We start from the raw sequence: 19,683 nt of genomic DNA on the forward strand, positions 1-19,683 counted from the left end.
CACACACAGCCCAGGTTCCTGTCTCCTAGCTCTCACACAGACACACACAGCCCAGGTCCCTGTCTCCTAGCTCTCACACAGACACACACAGCCCAGGTTCCTGTCTCCTAGCTCTCACACAGACACATTCAGCCCAGGTTCTTGTCTCCTAGCTCTCACACAGACACATTCAGACCAGGTCCCTGTCTCCTAGCTCTCACACAGACACATTCAGCCCAGGTCCCTGTCTCCTAGCTCTCACACAGACACACACAGCCCAGGTCCCTGTCTCCTAGCTCTCACACAGACACACACAGCCCAGGTCCCTGTCTCCTAGCTCTCACACAGACACACACAGCCCAGGTCCCTGTCTTCTAGCTCTCACACAGACACACACAGCCCAGGTTACAGCCCAGGTTCCTGTCTCCTAGCTCTCACACAGACACACACAGCCCAGGTTACAGCCCAGGTTCCTGTCTCCTAGCTCTCACACAGACACACACAGCCCAGGTTCCTGTCTCCTAGCTCTCACACAGACACACACAGCCCAGGTCCTTGTCTCCTAGCTCTCACACAGACACACACAGCCCAGGTTACAGCCCAGGTTCCTGTCTCCTAGCTCTCACACAGACACACACAGCCCAGGTTACAGCCCAGGTCCCTCTCTCCTAGCTCTCACACAGACACACACAGCCCAGGTCCCTGTCTCCTAGCTCTCACACAGACACACACAGCCCAGGTTCCTGTCTCCTAGCTCTCACACAGACACATTCAGCCCAGGTTCTTGTCTCCTAGCTCTCACACAGACACATTCAGACCAGGTCCCTGTCTCCTAGCTCTCACACAGACACATTCAGCCCAGGTCCCTGTCTCCTAGCTCTCACACAGACACACACAGCCCAGGTCCCTGTCTCCTAGCTCTCACACAGACACACACAGCCCAGGTCCCTGTCTCCTAGCTCTCACACAGACACACACAGCCCAGGTCCCTGTCTTCTAGCTCTCACACAGACACACACAGCCCAGGTTACAGCCCAGGTTCCTGTCTCCTAGCTCTCACACAGACACACACAGCCCAGGTTACAGCCCAGGTTCCTGTCTCCTAGCTCTCACACAGACACACACAGCCCAGGTTCCTGTCTCCTAGCTCTCACACAGACACACACAGCCCAGGTCCCTGTCTCCTAGCTCTCACACAGACACACACAGCCCAGGTTACAGCCCAGGTTCCTGTCTCCTAGCTCTCACACAGACACACACAGCCCAGGTTACAGCCCAGGTCCCTCTCTCCTAGCTCTCACACAGACACACACATCCCAGGTCCCTGTCTCCTAGCTCTCACACAGACACACACAGCCCAGGTTACAGCCCAGGTCCCTCTCTCCTAGCTCTCACACAGACACACACAGCCCAGGTTCCTGTCTCCTAGCTCTCACACAGACACACACAGCCCAGGTCCCTGTCTCCTAGCTCTCACACAGACACACACAGCCCAGGTTACAGCCCAGGTCCCTCTCTCCTAGCTCTCACACAGACACACACAGCCCAGGTTCCTGTCTCCTAGCTCTCACACAGACACACACAGCCCAGGTTCCTGTCTCCTAGCTCTCACACAGACACACACAGCCCAGGTCCCTGTCTCCTAGCTCTCACACAGACACACACAGCCCAGGTCCCTGTCTCCTAGCTCTCACACAGACACACACAGCCCAGGTCCCTGTCTCCTAGCTCTCACACAGACACACACAGCCCAGGTCCCTGTCTCCTAGCTCTCACACAGACACACACAGCCCAGGTTACAGCCCAGGTCCCTGTCTCCTAGCTCTCACACAGACACACACAGCCCAGGTTCCTGTCTCCTAGCTCTCACACAGACACACACAGCCCAGGTCCCTGTCTCCTAGCTCTCACACAGACACACACAGCCCAGGTTACAGCCCAGGTTCCTGTCTCCTAGCTCTCACACAGACACACACAGCCCAGGTTACAGCCCAGGTCCCTCTCTCCTAGCTCTCACACAGACACACACAGCCCAGGTTACAGCCCAGGTCCCTCTCTCCTAGCTCTCACACAGACACACACAGCCCAGGTTCCTGTCTCCTAGCTCTCACACAGACACACACAGCCCAGGTCCCTGTCTCCTAGCTCTCACACAGACACACACAGCCCAGGTTACAGCCCAGGTCCCTCTCTCCTAGCTCTCACACAGACACACACAGCCCAGGTTCCTGTCTCCTAGCTCTCACACAGACACACACAGCCCAGGTTCCTGTCTCCTAGCTCTCACACAGACACACACAGCCCAGGTCCCTGTCTCCTAGCTCTCACACAGACACACACAGCCCAGGTCCCTGTCTCCTAGCTCTCACACAGACACACACAGCCCAGGTTCCTGTCTCCTAGCTCTCACACAGACACACACAGCCCAGGTCCCTGTCTCCTAGCTCTCACACAGACACACACAGCCCAGGTCCCTGTCTCCTAGCTCTCACACAGACACACACAGCCCAGGTTACAGCCCAGGTCCCTGTCTCCTAGCTCTCACACAGACACACACAGCCCAGGTTACAGCCCAGGTCCCTGTCTCCTAGCTCTCACACAGACACACACAGCCCAGGTTCCTGTCTCCTAGCTCTCACACAGACACACACAGCCCAGGTCCCTGTCTCCTAGCTCTCACACAGACACACACAGCCCAGGTTACAGCCCAGGTCCCTGTCTCCTAGCTCTCACACAGACACACACAGCCCAGGTCCCTGTCTCCTAGCTCTCACACAGACACACACAGCCCAGGTCCCTGTCTCCTAGCTCTCACACAGACACACACAGCCCAGGTTACAGCCCAGGTCCCTGTCTCCTAGCTCTCACACAGACACACACAGCCCAGGTTACAGCCCAGGTCCCTCTCTCCTAGCTCTCACACAGACACACACAGCCCAGGTTACAGCCCAGGTTCCTGTCTCCTAGCTCTCACACAGACACACACAGCCCAGGTTACAGCCCAGGTCCCTCTCTCCTAGCTCTCACACAGACACACACATCCCAGGTCCCTGTCTCCTAGCTCTCACACAGACACACACAGCCCAGGTTACAGCCCAGGTCCCTCTCTCCTAGCTCTCACACAGACACACACAGCCCAGGTTCCTGTCTCCTAGCTCTCACACAGACACACACAGCCCAGGTCCCTGTCTCCTAGCTCTCACACAGACACACACAGCCCAGGTTCCTGTCTCCTAGCTCTCACACAGACACACACAGCCCAGGTTACAGCCCAGGTCCCTGTCTCCTAGCTCTCACACAGACACACACAGCCCAGGTCCCTGTCTCCTAGCTCTCACACAGACACACACAGCCCAGGTTACAGCCCAGGTCCCTGTCTCCTAGCTCTCACACAGACACACACAGCCCAGGTTACAGCCCAGGTCCCTGTCTCCTAGCTCTCACACAGACACACACAGCCCAGGTTACAGCCCAGGTCCCTGTCTCCTAGCTCTCACACAGACACACACAGCCCAGGTTACAGCCCAGGTCCCTCTCTCCTAGCTCTCACACAGACACACACAGCCCAGGTTCCTGTCTCCTAGCTCTCACACAGACACACACAGCCCAGGTCCCTGTCTCCTAGCTCTCACACAGACCACACACAGCCCAGGTTCCTGTCTCCTAGCTCTCACACAGACACACACAGCCCAGGTTACAGCCCAGGTCCCTGTCTCCTAGCTCTCACACAGACACACACAGCCCAGGTCCCTGTCTCCTAGCTCTCACACAGACACACACAGCCCAGGTTACAGCCCAGGTCCCTGTCTCCTAGCTCTCACACAGACACACACAGCCCAGGTTACAGCCCAGGTCCCTGTCTCCTAGCTCTCACACAGACACACACAGCCCAGGTTTACAGCCCAGGTCCCTGTCTCCTAGCTCTCACACAGACACACACAGCCCAGGTTACAGCCCAGGTCCCTGTCTCCTAGCTCTCACACAGACACACACAGCCCAGGTTACAGCCCAGGTCCCTGTCTCCTAGCTCTCACACAGACACACACAGCCCAGGTTACAGCCCAGGTCCCTGTCTCCTAGCTCTCACACAGACACACACAGCCCAGGTTACAGCCCAGGTCCCTGTCTCCTAGCTCTCACACAGACACACACAGCCCAGGTTACAGCCCAGGTCCCTGTCTCCTAGCTCTCACACAGACACACACAGCCCAGGTTACAGCCCAGGTCCCTGTCTCCTAGCTCTCACACAGACACACACAGCCCAGGTTACAGCCCAGGTCCCTGTCTCCTAGCTCTCACACAGACACACACAGCCCAGGTTACAGCCCAGGTCCCTGTCTCCTAGCTCTCACACAGACACACACAGCCCAGGTTACAGCCCAGGTCCCTGTCTCCTAGCTCTCACACAGACACACACAGCCCAGGTTACAGCCCAGGTCCCTGTCTCCTAGCTCTCACACAGACACACACAGCCCAGGTTACAGCCCAGGTCCCTGTCTCCTAGCTCTCACACAGACACACACAGCCCAGGTTACAGCCCAGGTCCCTGTCTCCTAGCTCTCACACAGACACACACAGCCCAGGTTACAGCCCAGGTCCCTGTCTCCTAGCTCTCACACAGACACACACAGCCCAGGTTACAGCCCAGGTCCCTGTCTCCTAGCTCTCACACAGACACACACAGCCCAGGTTACAGCCCAGGTCCCTGTCTCCTAGCTCTCACACAGACACACACAGCCCAGGTTACAGCCCAGGTCCCTGTCTCCTAGCTCTCACACAGACACACACAGCCAGGTTACAGCCCAGGTCCCTGTCTCCTAGCTCTCACACAGACACACACAGCCCAGGTTACAGCCCAGGTCCCTGTCTCCTAGCTCTCACACAGACACACACAGCCCAGGTTACAGCCCAGGTCCCTGTCTCCTAGCTCTCACACAGACACACACAGCCCAGGTTACAGCCCAGGTCCCTGTCTCCTAGCTCTCACACAGACACACACAGCCCAGGTTACAGCCCAGGTCCCTGTCTCCTAGCTCTCACACAGACACACACAGCCCAGGTTCCTGTCTCCTAGCTCTCACACAGACACACACAGCCCAGGTCCCTGTCTCCTAGCTCTCACACAGACACACACAGCCCAGGTCCCTGTCTCCTAGCTCTCACACAGACACACACAGCCCAGGTCCCTGTCTCCTAGCTCTCACACAGACACACACAGCCCAGGTTACAGCCCAGGTCCCTGTCTCCTAGCTCTCACACAGACACACACAGCCCAGGTTACAGCCCAGGTCCCTGTCTCCTAGCTCTCACACAGACACACACAGCCCAGGTTACAGCCCAGGTCCCTGTCTCCTAGCTCTCACACAGACACACACAGCCCAGGTTACAGCCCAGGTTCCTGTCTCCTAGCTCTCACACAGACACACACAGCCCAGGTCCCTGTCTCCTAGCTCTCACACAGACACACACAGCCCAGGTCCCTGTCTCCTAGCTCTCACACAGACACACACAGCCCAGGTCCCTGTCTCCTAGCTCTCACACAGACACACACAGCCCAGGTCCCTGTCTCCTAGCTCTCACACAGACACACACAGCCCAGGTCCCTGTCTCCTAGCTCTCACACAGACACACACAGCCCAGGTCCCTGTCTCCTAGCTCTCACACAGACACACACAGCCCAGGTCCCTGTCTCCTAGCTCTCACACAGACACACACAGCCCAGGTCCCTGTCTCCTAGCTCTCACACATTCAGCCCAGGGCTGTTTAACTCTTCCTTCTTTCTTTAGTCCCCCTGTACCGCCTCATGCATTATTGAACCTTCACTGCTTTAATCGATTGTGTGTAAGCGAGTGGACTTGTGTCTGTGTGTTGGGATGTGTGTTGTTCCAGTCTGCTCTCTCTCTCTCTGACTCATGAGGTGTCTCATTCTCTTTCTCTTCTCACTAATAGCCTCATTCATCAAAGTCGATAAATGTTCCGCTCTTTTATTTGTCTGCTAAAAAGAGTCTGTTTCAGCCCAGTGTAGGCCCCTGCCTCTCTCTTTCCACTCGTACTTTCTTTCTCCACCCCTCTCCCTCTGCTCTCTTTCACTCTATCTGCTTGCTCTCTCTCTCCCTCTTCCTCCCTCTCTCTCTTCTTTTCTCTCTCTCTCTCTTTCTCTCTCTCAATTACATTCAATTCAATTCAAGGGGCTTAATTGGCATGGGAAACATATATTTACATTGCCAAAGCAAGTGAAATGGATAAATAAAATGTGAAATAAACAATAAAAAGTGAACAGTAAATATTACACTCACACACTCTCTTTCTCTCTCTCTCTCTCTCTCTCTCTCTCTCTCTCTCTCTCTCTCTCTCATCACCTCACCTGAGTGGGTGCCATTACTTGTCAAGGCTGTTTACCTCGCGTCTTGTTTCGCCGTTTATTGTGTTGGCTCTGGGTGTTTGTGAATCTCTGCTCTGTTGAATATGCAGATGTGTATGTGGCGTGTGATCAGAGCATCCACCAATAATCTCTCTCTATACTAAAAATGAAGACTTCCCGGTTACTACATCACATAACCCCCACACTCATGCATCTGAACACACTACTAGCCTATCCCTTGGTCCAGGATGCCTGGGCTTGTTCCTCTCCTCTTTATCCTAGGTTAACTGTTCTCCCTCACTTTAGTCCCCAATACGTCCCCTTAACATGCACTCTGGGCCCATTTGGTTGTTCATTTCTTTGTTTTTCGTCCCCAGTCTGCTCCATGTGTCTGTGTATCTGACTGTGGTCCATTTGTCTGTCTGTCTACAGTCCTACAGGCAGCAGTCGCTATGCCTCCTCTGGGGAGCTGAGTCGAGGCAGCTCCCAGCTCAGTGAGGAGTTTGGCCCTGAGAACGAGGGGAGTCTGAGAGGCTCCGTGGAGCTCTACGATGAGAACGACTCTTACCACTCCTGCCACTCCTCTGTCAGCTACGACAAGGAATCGGCTGGCTGGGACCCCGATGAGCCCGAGGTGGTGTACAGTGACGAAGGGGGCTATGTCAAAGATGGTGGCGAGGAGGGGGCTATTTACGTTGAGGAGGAGGGCGAGCTCTACGAGCCCGAGGAGGGAGAGGGGGAGTACAACTATGAGGGAGAGGAGGAGATGATTTACGAAGATGAAGACCTCTACCCTCTGGACGGCACACTCAGCGAGGACCAGGAGCCACCCTACACCCCCACCCCCACCAGCACGGCCCCCACGCTGGCCCCCGAGGCCTCCATCACCAGGCCCCCTCTGGAGAAACAAGCCTCTCTGAGAGAGCAGCAGCCCGAGCCCCCCACCCTGGCCCCCACCACCCAGGCCCAGACCATGCCCCCTGTCCAGCCCCCTCTCACCACAGCCTCCACCAAGCCTCCATTTACCCCCATGATCCATCCATCCCTCATCCAGCCCCCGGTGCCCACAGCCCAGCCCCCTGCTCCAGAGACCCAGCCTCCAGTGTCTGATGCCCTGGACGATATCCTCCTAGACCTCCAAGAGGAAGAGCCTCTGTCTTTAGAGCAGGAGGTCCCTGTGGTGGAGAGTCCCCCAGCAGAAGTCCCAGCAGAGAAGAGCGAGACTCCTGTTGTCAGGTGAACCCTCAACCATCCACTCCTGTAGTTATATAGTAATGCTGGCCAGAACACCATTGTCTGCTACGCTATTACCACAACTATTTACTACAACTTTCCCCTCTACACGTTACGTTGTACTACAATAGACTTTTATTACTATCCACTACTGCCTTTAAAACAGAGCGAAGTTCGATTGTTTTCTACCATCTAAGTATTTTCACAATTAATGCGCACCAGTCTGAATACCCCTGTACATTTCTCTCCCAGCTATCAAAGGCCCATCATGGAGCCTGGGCCAGACAGGGCCAGGGCCAACTGGCAACGTCTCTGCAGCAAGGTCCGACTACAGCTACAGCAGGTGAGACAGTCTGTGTATGTGTGTGCGTGGGGTGTGTGCGTGCGCGTGTGCGCGCTCGGGCGACATGGACTCAGAGTTAGACGTAAGTAACAGTTAACGTAAATCTTTCTCCCTCCGTTTAGTATGATATGTTATGTTTCGTATAATATTAATTTGTGAATGTCCGTCATCCATTTTGTATGATATGTTATGAATTATATTTTGTATTATATGTTGCGAATTGCAATATGTATGATATGTTACAAATTACACTTTATTGTGGTTAACATTGGCTAGGTGGCTAACGTTAGCTAGGCTAAGGGTTAAGGTTAGGAGAAGGGTTAGCTAACATGCTAAGTAGTTGCAAAGTAGCTAAAAAGTAGTAAATAGTTGCAAGGTTGCTAATTAGCCAAAATACTAAAGTTGTCCGTGATGTGATTCAAACACGCAACCTTTTGGTTGCTAGACATTTGCGTTATGCGCTCACCCATCCTCCCCGACCAACCGCCTTCCTTTCATTTTAACCTTCTGTCTTATGTCACCATACCAAACGTAACATATCATACGCATTTTAGTACCCCGGATATCCATTTACTATGTTACGTCTAGTCTATGAGACCAGGCTGGTGCAGGTGGGTGTGTATGGATGGACTTGCTATGTGGCTACCTGCTATGTTTCTCACCATAATGCTGTCACTTCTTCATATGTCCCTGCCCTGAAATGTATCTTCTGAAATCTGTGCCCCTTCAGTTTTGTTTCATTCACTTCTTAATCATTCATTCCACTTTATTTGACCCTTTAAGTTGTGATCCAGTGGTTGCTTTAGCCAGGCTTTATTTCGTTAAGATAATTTGTATTTGTTTACCCCTGTTTGTGCGCCATTTCATTTGTTTTCTTTTCAGTTTTTTTGCCACCCCATAGCGATATGCATGTTGTCCGTTCTGATGGGCCAGGGCCGGAGCCGACTGCCAGGTGGGTGTGTCCGTGGTTGCTTGTGAGCGCTGCTGGTGACAATAACGTGAATGTCAGTGTTGTTGTGTCGTGCTCTGAACACACAGAGAGATAAGGAGCACGTCTTCCTGTTAGAGCACAGATAGAATTACTGGAATGGTACAGCAGATAAGGATCTGTCACAAATCCACTTTCACCCATGGCCTTCAAACACAAAGGCCTCCCCACTGACGTCAATGGACAGTGAAATCACCCGAGGCAACGCCCTCTTGTCTCTCTTCCATGTTTTATGGCTGACATTATGGACTGTTTTCTGCCCAATTAAACACATCATTCTTGATTTTATAGTAATAAACTGGGAGAGACTCCATCTTTGTTATAGTGGCGAGACAGACAGCTAGGGGCAGATATGTGATGTACTAAGACTTAATAAAACCATTTCCAGGCATACTATGTGCCAATCACTCCTCACCCTGTCTCACCCCTCTCTCCCCTCTCTCTCCACAGGCTCGAGGGGAGTCGGTTGGGATTTGCTCCCTGTTGCTATCAGCAGGGTAAGTGTTTGTCACTATCATACCCACAAGTATGCTACTAAAGCTTCACAACATGAAATAATAGCAAAACTGCATGACATTTTGAGCAAATAATTGGAGTGTAGTTGGTCCCAGATCTGTTTGTGTTGCAAATGGCCATTGTCATACAAACATGGCTATATAGCACAAACAGATCTGGGAGCAGGTTAAAGTATTTGTTCCTGTAATTTACAGTGTGTTTATGTGTTAGTGGTGGAAGTGGATGTTGGGATAATAAGAGTGTTGTGTTTGTGTGGTTTCTCCCCATGCAGGGTGGGTGGGGCGCTGTATAGCATCGACAGCATGCCGGACCTCCGCAAGAGGAAAGCCATGCCTCTGGTCAGGGACCTGGTCAGTGTAAGTTCTGACCACTTACTAAATATAGTCACTCGACATTCATCCCTTCTCTCTCTCTCTCTCTCTCTCTACTCTCATTCTTTCTTCCGCCCCTCCTTTCCTTGTTGTGCCCTGAGGGGGATGACCCTGCCCTTCTGTTTCTGCTTGAGGAACCCAAAGTCAGGGGTCTCAGATGGCCACTGAGGCCTGCCTTTGGAGAGGCTGTCAGACTCTAGCCCTCCACACCTCCTAGGGAACGTCACTCTGTCCTCTCCTCTCTCTGACTGCTCACCCTGGGGGTGTGGTATGTTAACCAATGGGATGCTAGAGGAGAGTGGAGAAAATAATCCTGGATAGCTATATCCTGCTGTACTGTACGTGAACACTCATATACTCTTAGTAAAAAAGTGTTCTTTGGCTGTCCCCTAGGAGAACCCTTTTTGGTTCCAAGTAGAATCCTTTTTGGTTCCAGGTAGAACCATTTTTGGTTCCAGGTAGAACCCTTTTTGGTTCCAGGTAGAACCCTCTGTGGAAAGGGTAATACATGGAGCCCAGAAGGGTTCAACCTGGAACTTAAAGGTTCTACCTGGAGCCAAAAAGGGTTCTTCAAAAGGTTATCTTATGGAACAGCCAAATAACCATTTTAGGTTCTAGATGGCACCTTTTTTCTAAGAGTGTAGCCTTCTTTATCTGTCCCAATAAAGATTGAATAGGGTAGATTATTTTCATTGGAGAAGCATACAGAGGAATAGTACCATTATTGGGCTCCAGCTGGAGTAATGCCAGAGCAGAGTGTGTAAGTAGCTGTCAAAGCAGGTGCTTACTAGACTATTAAACTCACACCAAATAGATGGCCTAGTCCTTGTTCTATCCATCCTTGCCAATTGATCTGATTTCCAAGTTTTGAGTTGAATAGCTCTGATAAGCTGAAGGCTTGCCAGACTATACTGCCAGCTCAGCGCTCAGGTGGCTCGGCTCCAACGTGAGCTGTAATGAACAATTACCATACCGGACAAAATAGCTCAGCACTTTGTCTCTATGAATCCAGCTTACTGTCAAACTGTACCCCCCCCCCCCCCCCCCCCCCCCCCACACACACACACACACACTAACTGCCTGAGTCTGATTCATCCAGACCAGGTAATGTGCTGAGTGGAACTGAATCTGAATGTGCAACAAAGCCAGACTAATATTCAGCCAGTGTTCCCAGACACAGAAGTATGTGCAGGACGATGGTTCTCTCTCCTAATGCTGACTACCTCTCTCTCTCGCAGACAGTGTCCTAACTCTCTGTGTTTTATTGGTGTCTATCCTTCAACATTGTTAAGGAAGTACATTCATTTTCCACTCTGTCCCTAAGGGCCTTTGTCCTACCCGTGTACAAGGTTGTTTACATGCCATGTTTTCATCTTGTGTGATTTATAGGTCTAGATCTTTCCTCCCACCCAGTATTTCATCAACAAAATCAATACCTCTCCCCAATCTAGTTATTTTTCTTTCCCTTGGCTAATTTATCACCATCACCCCGTATCTGTTTTGAAATCACCCCTATGCCACTGTGGCCATGTTTGTGACTGTAGCTAAAGTTGTTTGACATGCCCCTTTTAACACTTGTTTCTCGTTCTGCTTCCTCCTTCCTTCACATGCACTGTTACAGGCTATGGTGAGTAACACTGGGTTCCAAATGAAAAGGGAACGTTGAAGCACTTTCAGATACCCATCACCCCTTGTTTCTTATATAAACACTTGGGGAGAATACAGCTGGACTGCATTATGCCCTATTGGCTTAGATGCTGTACTGAGATGTATTCTGTTCCAAACTATGTTGAAAGATATTAAAGTATGTATCAAGAGAAATATACTTTTCTCTTTGAGTAAAATCGAAGTTGTCACTTTGTTTTAAAAGCCCTTATTGAATGTATTTCAATCACAGTATGTACTGAACTACTATATTTAAAACGTATCTCTTCTTTCATTGTCATCCACTCCATTCTTATTTTACTCCCCTTCCTGGCCTACCTTAGTCCCTGGCTCAGAACTCCAGGAAGGCAGGGATTACATCAGCCATGGCGTCCAGCACTCTCAATAACGAGGAACTGGTGCGTTTCTTTCTTTTCTCTATTCACGCTGTATGCAGATCGGTTTTCTCTCTCTCTCCATGTACTCATAGATTCCACTAACTCTCTGACTATAACTCCTCTCCCTTCTTCTGTTTCCTTCTCTTGTAGAAGAGTCATGTGTACAAGAAGACCCTCCAGGCTCTGATCTACCCCATCTCCTGCACCACGCCCCATAACTTCGAGGTGTGGACGGCCACCACGCCCACCTACTGCTATGAGTGTGAGGGGCTGCTGTGGGGCATCGCCCGCCAGGGCATGAGGTGCACCGAGTGTGGGGTCAAATGTCACGACAAGTGCCAGGACCTGCTCAACGCTGACTGCCTGCAAAGTAAGTAGAGTCATGTTGATGTTGCTCAGTGAGCTGTAAAGTTTTCTTCAGTTGCTGCTAAAACATAATATATGGGAAAAAATTGTTTAGAGGTTTGTAGTAACTAGCAACACCAAACGTGTGAGGTTACTTTTGTAATGGACCTTACTGACTGCTGCTTTGGATAAGAGTGGTATTAACTAAAAGGCTCATTTGACTGTTATACTTCAGGCTCTGCCCTCCGTTCTCCTACATCTCTCATCCCACTCTACTTGTCCTCCCCCCTCTTATTCTCTCATCCCACTCTGCTTGTCCTCCTCCCTCTTGTTCTCTCATCCCACTCTGCTTGTCCTCCTCCCTCTTGTTCTCTCCTCCCACTCTGCTTGTCCTCCCCCCTCTTGTTCTCTCCTCCCACTCTGCTTGTCCTCCTCCCTCTTGTTCTCTCCTCCCACTCTGCTTGTCCTCCTCCCTCTTGTTCTCTCCTCCCACTCTGCTTGTCCTCCTCCCTCTTGTTCTCTCCTCCCACTCTGCTTGTCCTCCTCCCTCTTGTTCTCTCCTCCCACTCTGCTTGTCCTCCTCCCTCTTGTTCTCTCCTCCCACTCTGCTTGTCCTCCTCCCTCTTGTTCTCTCATCCCACTCTGCTTGTCCTCCTCCCTCTTGTTCTCTCCTCCCACTCTGCTTGTCCTCCTCCCTCTTGTTCTCTCCTCCCACTCTGCTTGTCCTCCTCCCTCTTGTTCTCTCCTCCCACTCTGCTTGTCCTCCCCCCTCTTGTTCTCTCCTCCCACTCTGCTTGTCCTCCTCCCTCTTGTTCTCTCCTCCCACTCTGCTTGTCCTCCCTCCTCTTGTTCTCTCCTCCCACTCTGCTTGTCCTCCCCCCTCTTGTTCTCTCCTCCCACTCTGCTTGTCCTCCCCCCTCTTGTTCTCTCATCCCACTCTGCTTGTCCTCCCCCCTCTTGTTCTCTCATCCCACTCTGCTGTCTCAGACATTCTCTATCTTGTTTGGTTTTTCTGGAAAGGAAATTAAAAGCCATTTGTCTTTCCTTGACATCCTCTCCACCTTTCCAACTCTTCATGGGTGTTTCACAGGTCTGCAGATACTGCCAGAGTACTCATCCATAAATCACACTGCATACTCTGTCTCACAGTGTTCTGATGATGGGGCACATTTGCTCTTATAGATTAAATCAAGATTTATTTGAACTGCGTTTAAAATTGCAACGTACTTTACAGAAAAACAATCAAAAAATGCAGGAGAAGAAGTAAAAAACCGACAGAAGGCAATAAAAGAGATGAAGGAAAGCACAATAAAACAAAAATAACAGTAAAATCTGTTTTTATAGATACCACGGTTTATGTTATGCGTCCTTTGTATACATTCATCCAATGTTTATCCCATTCAACCCAATGAAAACTGTTCATGACCTCCATGCAGCATCACAAAAACCTTCTAATTTCTAATGTAACTCAATAAATAAAATCGGACCTTCATCGCTCTTGTCTACCTCAGGGGCAGCGGAGAAGAGTTCTAAGCATGGGGCGGAGGACAGAACCCAGAACATCATCATGGTTCTGAAGGACAGGATGAAGATCCGGGAGAGGAACAAGCCGGAGATCTTTGAGCTGATCCAGGAGGTGTTTGCCATGGTCAAAGCCACTCACGTCACCTACATGAAGCAGATCAAACAGAGCGTACTGGACGGCACCTCCAAGTGGTCGGCCAAGATCAGCATCACAGGTGAGAGAGAGAGGGGGAAGATACCAGGGCTTCGGAGTTGGAGTGCTGATCTAGGATCAGGTCCGCGCTGTCCGAATCAGAATCACAAAAATGATCTTATTCATTATGATGTAAAAAGATAAACAAGCAGAGTCCTATTCTGAGACGCTTTGTGAATAGTATGAGTCCGGAACCATCCATTTGTAAAGCTCTGGCAGATGCCATTGGGAGTCTGACTCCATCACGAGTCCCGACACACATCATCCGCCTCTGTCTCCTCTTGTTTGTTTGCGTTCCAGTTCTATTGGTTGTAAAGGTCACACTGTGCTGTAGACCGTTGAGCCACTGTCTGACACAAAGGAGACAGATTAGATAAATCCCTTGAACGGCATTATGAGGAGGGATTAGAGATATCCGTCTGTAGATAGAAAAGGCAAAAAATCTGAATAGGTCAATGGGAGTATGTGGGATGGCGAACTCTCTCCACTTAGCCTCATAAACTAGACTGACCACTGTGCAGTGGTCAGTCTATTTAAACAAGCTATGCTCCAGCCAGACTGACCATGCTGTCGCCTGTCCCCTCCCCTGTCCCCTCCACAGTGCTGTGTGCCCAGGGCCTTCAGGCCAAGGATAAAACCGGCACGAGTGACCCTTATGTCACGGTCCAGGTGGGCAAGACCAAGAAGAGGACCAAGACTATCTACGGCAACCTCAACCCTGTCTGGGAGGAGAACTTCCACTTGTGAGTACTATAAGAGAGAGAAAATACTGGACTGACATAACATTGACGGTTGTGTATTCACAGGTTATGAATGGGTCACAGTTAATGCGTATGTCCAACTCTGAACCCATGTGAATAGATGGGATTGGTGGGTCCCTCAAACAGGAAATGACATAGTGGCGTCTTCCTGTTTCTCTCTCTCTTTCTCACTGTAGTGAGTGCCACAACTCCTCGGACCGGATCAAGGTGCGGGTGTGGGACGAGGATGATGACATCAAGTCTCGGGTGAAACAGAAGTTCAAGAGGGAGTCAGATGACTTCCTGGGTCAGACCATCATTGAGGTCCGCACACTGAGCGGAGAGATGGACGTCTGGTACAATCTGGGTCAGTAGGGGAAAGACCTGGGTCAGTAGGGAAAAGACCTGGGTCAGTAGGGGAAAGACCTGGGTCAGTAGGGGAAAGACCTGGGTCAGTAGGGGAATGACCTGGGTCAGTAGGGGAATGACCTGGGTCAGTAGGGGAAAGACCTGGGTCAGTAGGGGAAAGACCTGGGTCAGTAGGGGAAAGACCTGGGTCAGTAGGGGAATGACCTGGGTCAGTAGGGGAAAGACCTGGGTCAGTAGGGGAAAGACCTGGGTCAGTAGGGGAAAGACCTGGGTCAGTAGGGGAATGACCTGGGTCAGTAGGGGAAAGACCTGGGTCAGTAGGGGAAAGACCTGGGTCAGTAGGGGAAAGATCTGGGTCAGTAGGGAAAAGACCTGGGTCAGTAGGGGAAAGACCTGGGTCAGTAGGGGAAAGACCTGGGTCAGTAGGGGAAAGACCTGGGTCAGTAGGGGAAAGACCTGGGTCAGTAGGGGAATGACCTGGGTCAGTAGGGGAAAGACCTGGGTCAGTAGGGGAAAGACCTGGGTCAGTAGGGGAAAGACCTGGGTCAGTAGGGGAAAGACCTGGGTCAGTAGGGGAAAGACCTGGGTCAGTAGGGGAAAGATCTGGGGAAACATTAATTTTGTTGAAGTTCTACTTGTAATTCTAATACTATGTGTCAGTTAATCCCATAAGGGATCGGTTGCCAACTGGCGATTTAACATTAAAATAAAATGTAATTAATTAATGAATTCATTCCAAGCTAATAAACCAAATCATTGAGTCCATAAAATGACTTTCTAGGTATCCAATAGATGAGGCACATTTGGTGAACTAATTTGGGTGAAAGGTTGAGGTCTTTATTAAAGATAGTTGTTGTTATGTTGACTGTAATATGTGTTGACTGAGACTCTTGTCTTTTGTCCCTCTCTGCAGACAAGCGTACAGACAAGTCAGCCGTGTCTGGTGCCATCAGGATGCACATCAATGTAGAGATCAAAGGAGAGGAAACAGTCGCTCCATATCATGTCCAATACACCTGTCTGCACGAGGTAAGCTCTGTGTGTGTGTGTGTGTGTGTGTGTGTGTGTGTGTGTGTCTGTGTGTCTGTGTGTCTGTGTGTCTGTGTGTCTGTGTCTGTGTCTGTGTCTGTGTCTGTGTCTGTGTGTGTGTGTGTCTGTGTCTGTGTCTGTGTCTGTGTGTGTGTGTGTGTGTGTGTGTGTGTGTGTGTGTGTGTGTGTGTGTGTGTGTGTGTGTGTGTGTGTGTGTGTGTGTGTGCGTGCTCATGCCTTCAGGGGGCAAGTGAGATTAATGAGCCCAGTCATCTTGGTTCATTTAGCTGACTGATGTAGCAGTCGTTCATTGAAGTGGCCGTTACAGATGAATCAGAAGTTAATATCCCATAAAAGTGTCACCGTCTGCATTGCTCAATCAAGATAAATACCACATCAGATATAAAATACCACAGATATTATTTCTCCCTCTGACCTTCTTCAAATATGGAATTATCTACTATTCAGTGGGGGAAAAAAGTATTTGATCCCCTGCTGATTTTGTACGTTTGACCACTTATAAAGAAATGATCAGTCTATAATTTTAATGGTAGGTTTATTTGAACAGTGAGAGACAGAATAACAACAAAGAAATCCAGAAAAACGCATGTCAAAAATGTTATAAAAGGATTTGCATTTTAATGAGGGAAATAAGTATTTGACCCCTCTGCAAAACATGACTTAGTACTTGGTGGCAAAACCCTTGTTGGCAATCACAGAGGTCAAACGTTTTTTGTAGTTGGCCACCAGGTTTGCACACATCTCAGGAGGGATTTTGTCCCACTCCTCTTTGCAGATCTTCTCCAAGTCATTAAGGTTTCAAGGCTGACGTTTGGCAACTCGAACCTTCAGCTCCCTCCACAGATTTTCTATGGGATTAAGGTCTGGAGGCTGGCTAGGCCACTCCAGGACCTTAATGTGCTTCTTCTTGAGCCACTCCTTTGTTGCCTTGGCCGTGTGTTTTGGGTCATTGTCATGCTGGAATACCCATCCACGACCCATTTTCAATGCCCTGGCTGAGGGAAGGAGGTTCTCACCCAAGATTTGACAGTACATGGCCCCGTCAAATGATGCGGTGAAGTTGTTCTGTCCCCTTCGCAGAAAAACACCCCCAAAGCATAATGTTTCCACCTCCATGTTTGACGGTGGAGATGGTGTTCTTGGGGTCATAGGCAGCATTCCTCCTCCTTCAAACACGGCGAGTTGAGTTGATGTCAAAGAGCTCCATTTTGGTCTCATCTGACCACAACACTTTCACCAGTTGTCCTCTGAGTCATTCAGATGTTCATTGGCAAACTTCAGACGGGCATGTATATGTATTCTTGAGCAGGGGGACCTTGCGGGCGCTGCAGGATTTCAGTCCTTCACGGCGTAGTGTGTTACCAATTGTTTTCTTGGTGACTATGGTCCCAGCTGCCTTGAGATCATTGACAAGATCCTCCCGTGTAGTTCTGGGCTGATTCCTCACCGTTCTCATGATCATTACAACTCCACGAGGTGAGATCTTGCATGGAGCCCCAGGCCGAGGGATATTGACAGTTCTTTTGTGTTTCTTCCATTTGCGAATAATCGCACCAAATGTTGTCACCTTCTCACCAAGCTGCTTGGCGATGGTCTTGTAGCCCATTCCAGCCCTGTGTAGGTCTACAATCTTGTCCCTGACATCCTTGGAGAGCTCTTTGGTCTTGGCCATGGTGGAGAGTTTGGAATCTGATTGATTGATTGCTTCTGTGGACAGGTGTCTTTTTTTACAGGTAACAAGCTGTGGTTAGGAGCACTCCCTTTAAGAGTGTGCTCCTAACCTCAGCTTATTACCTGTATAAAAGACACCTGGGAGCCAGAAATCATTAAAATGCAAATCAATTTATAACATTTCTGACATGCGTTTTTCTGGATATTTTTGTTGTTATTCTGTCTCTCACTGTTCAAATAAACCTACCATTAAAATTATAGACTGATCCTTTCTTTGTCAGTGGGAAACGGACAAAACGAACAAAATCAGCAGGGGATCAAATACTTTTTTCCCCCACTGTAGTTATTCTAAATGAGCATTGCCCTGTATCAGAGTTCTCCAAGTTTTGTGAGCCCAATAGTTTTTTCACTTCATTTTATTTGTATGTTATTGTTGGATATAAAAGACTGTAAAATAAACCATCAAATCAGCTGCAAGTGATTTTAATTTTGGAAATCTGTTCCAAAGTATTCCCACACATAATATAGAGATATGTGTGATCGTATACAAGGTTTGAAATTATTATGTTTTAGTGAAATATTATATATGTTTGGGATTCTTGCGGTCAATTTGCAGTATGCAAATTATTTGCAATTATGTTCTGGCCCCCTGACCATCCGCTCAAGAAAAAATCATCCCACGGCTGAATCTAGTGGATGATCCCTGTCCTATATCGAGTCATTACTAGGTCCATTACTCAGGACATAGTTTGCAAACAACTGAACCTAAACATAGCTACAAGTAATATTGAATTGCACTGTAAATAGATGATCTGTAGCTAATTATCTTAATCTACACAGTGGCTTAACACACATTGTAATGGTGAGTTGTCACACTGCATGATTCTGAAACTTCTGTACTCTCTAAGCAAAAATGGACAAACACCATTTGAGCAAATGAACTGCAATTTTGAAAGGCAGCAGTTGACTAGGACTTTTTAATTTGTCTAAATTTGCATTAAGAATTTGAACATGAAATCAACTGATCCATTTCTAATGAAAGTCGTGTGATGAATGGCGGCCCAGGCCTGAATGAATAATTCATTGAACAATCCTCTGATCACTGAGCAGTCAGTCAGTTATAGAGTGTGACGTGCTCTTCTCTGCTCTCCTGCTCAGACATACTCACACTGAGATCGTAATGACATCTCCCTGTATTCAGCCTCAGCCACTTCAACTCTTTGAAATCATAGTCTGGATTGAATAACCCATGCATTTCTCTTCCTCGCTCTCTCTCCCTCTCTCCCTCTCCCCAGAACCTCTTCCACTTTGTCACAGATGTGCAGAGCTCTGGCGTTGTGAAGATTCCTGATGCTAAAGGGGATGATGCGTGGAAGGTGTACTTTGATGAGACTCCTCAGGAGATAGTGGATGAGTTTGCCATGCGCTACGGAGTGGAATCCATCTACCAGGCTATGACGTGAGCTCAAATGTACCCACCCTGTCACTTAGCAATAGCATACACGTTGGCAGATTGTAATGTGTTGAGAGGACACATGGTGTACGGTTGTGTTTAGGATGATATTGTGGTATAACATCACAAGGGAATGCACGGGCCTTATAGGAGTCAGCTTCATATATACCACAGTGATCATGTTTATGCCGTGTGTGTTCTCCCACAGTCACTTTGCCTGCCTGTCGTCTAAGTACATGTGCCCGGGGGTTCCCGCGGTGATGAGTACCCTGCTGGCCAACATCAATGCCTACTACGCCCACACCACCCAGGCCACCAACAACGTGTCGGCCTCCGACCGCTTCGCCGCATCCAACTTCGGGGTGAGTGGCCCCAAATTAATGAGGGGTGGATGGAGACCAAAAATATCATGCAATGCCTCAACTCAGTGTTAAAGGTGAGCCAATGGATATGCTAGCTGTTAGGCTAATGTGTTGTGGTGTGTTTTAACCTTTTTTTTTTACAG

General features: G+C 49.6%; 1 protein-coding gene across 11 annotated transcripts in view; it reads left to right on the forward strand.

Moving 5' to 3' along the window:
* Positions 1-19,683, forward strand: part of unc13a (unc-13 homolog A (C. elegans)) — a 59,869-nt gene that overhangs the window by 14,155 nt on the left and 26,031 nt on the right. For all 11 annotated transcript variants that reach the window (XM_029706953.1, XM_029706957.1, XM_029706955.1 and 8 more), the window contains 13 exons: positions 6,773-7,576; positions 7,826-7,916; positions 9,355-9,401; positions 9,692-9,776; positions 11,413-11,418; positions 11,780-11,854; positions 11,984-12,203; positions 13,690-13,917; positions 14,497-14,638; positions 14,833-15,002; positions 15,918-16,033; positions 19,021-19,184; positions 19,387-19,540. In XM_029706953.1, the coding sequence (XP_029562813.1) occupies positions 6,773-7,576; positions 7,826-7,916; positions 9,355-9,401; positions 9,692-9,776; positions 11,413-11,418; positions 11,780-11,854; positions 11,984-12,203; positions 13,690-13,917; positions 14,497-14,638; positions 14,833-15,002; positions 15,918-16,033; positions 19,021-19,184; positions 19,387-19,540 (2,302 nt within the window). The remainder of the gene's footprint in view (positions 1-6,772; positions 7,577-7,825; positions 7,917-9,354; positions 9,402-9,691; positions 9,777-11,412; positions 11,419-11,779; positions 11,855-11,983; positions 12,204-13,689; positions 13,918-14,496; positions 14,639-14,832; positions 15,003-15,917; positions 16,034-19,020; positions 19,185-19,386; positions 19,541-19,683) is intronic.

The sequence above is a fragment of the Salmo trutta genome, chromosome 22, assembly GCF_901001165.1.
Source record: "Salmo trutta chromosome 22, fSalTru1.1, whole genome shotgun sequence".
Lineage (NCBI taxonomy): Eukaryota > Metazoa > Chordata > Actinopteri > Salmoniformes > Salmonidae > Salmo > Salmo trutta.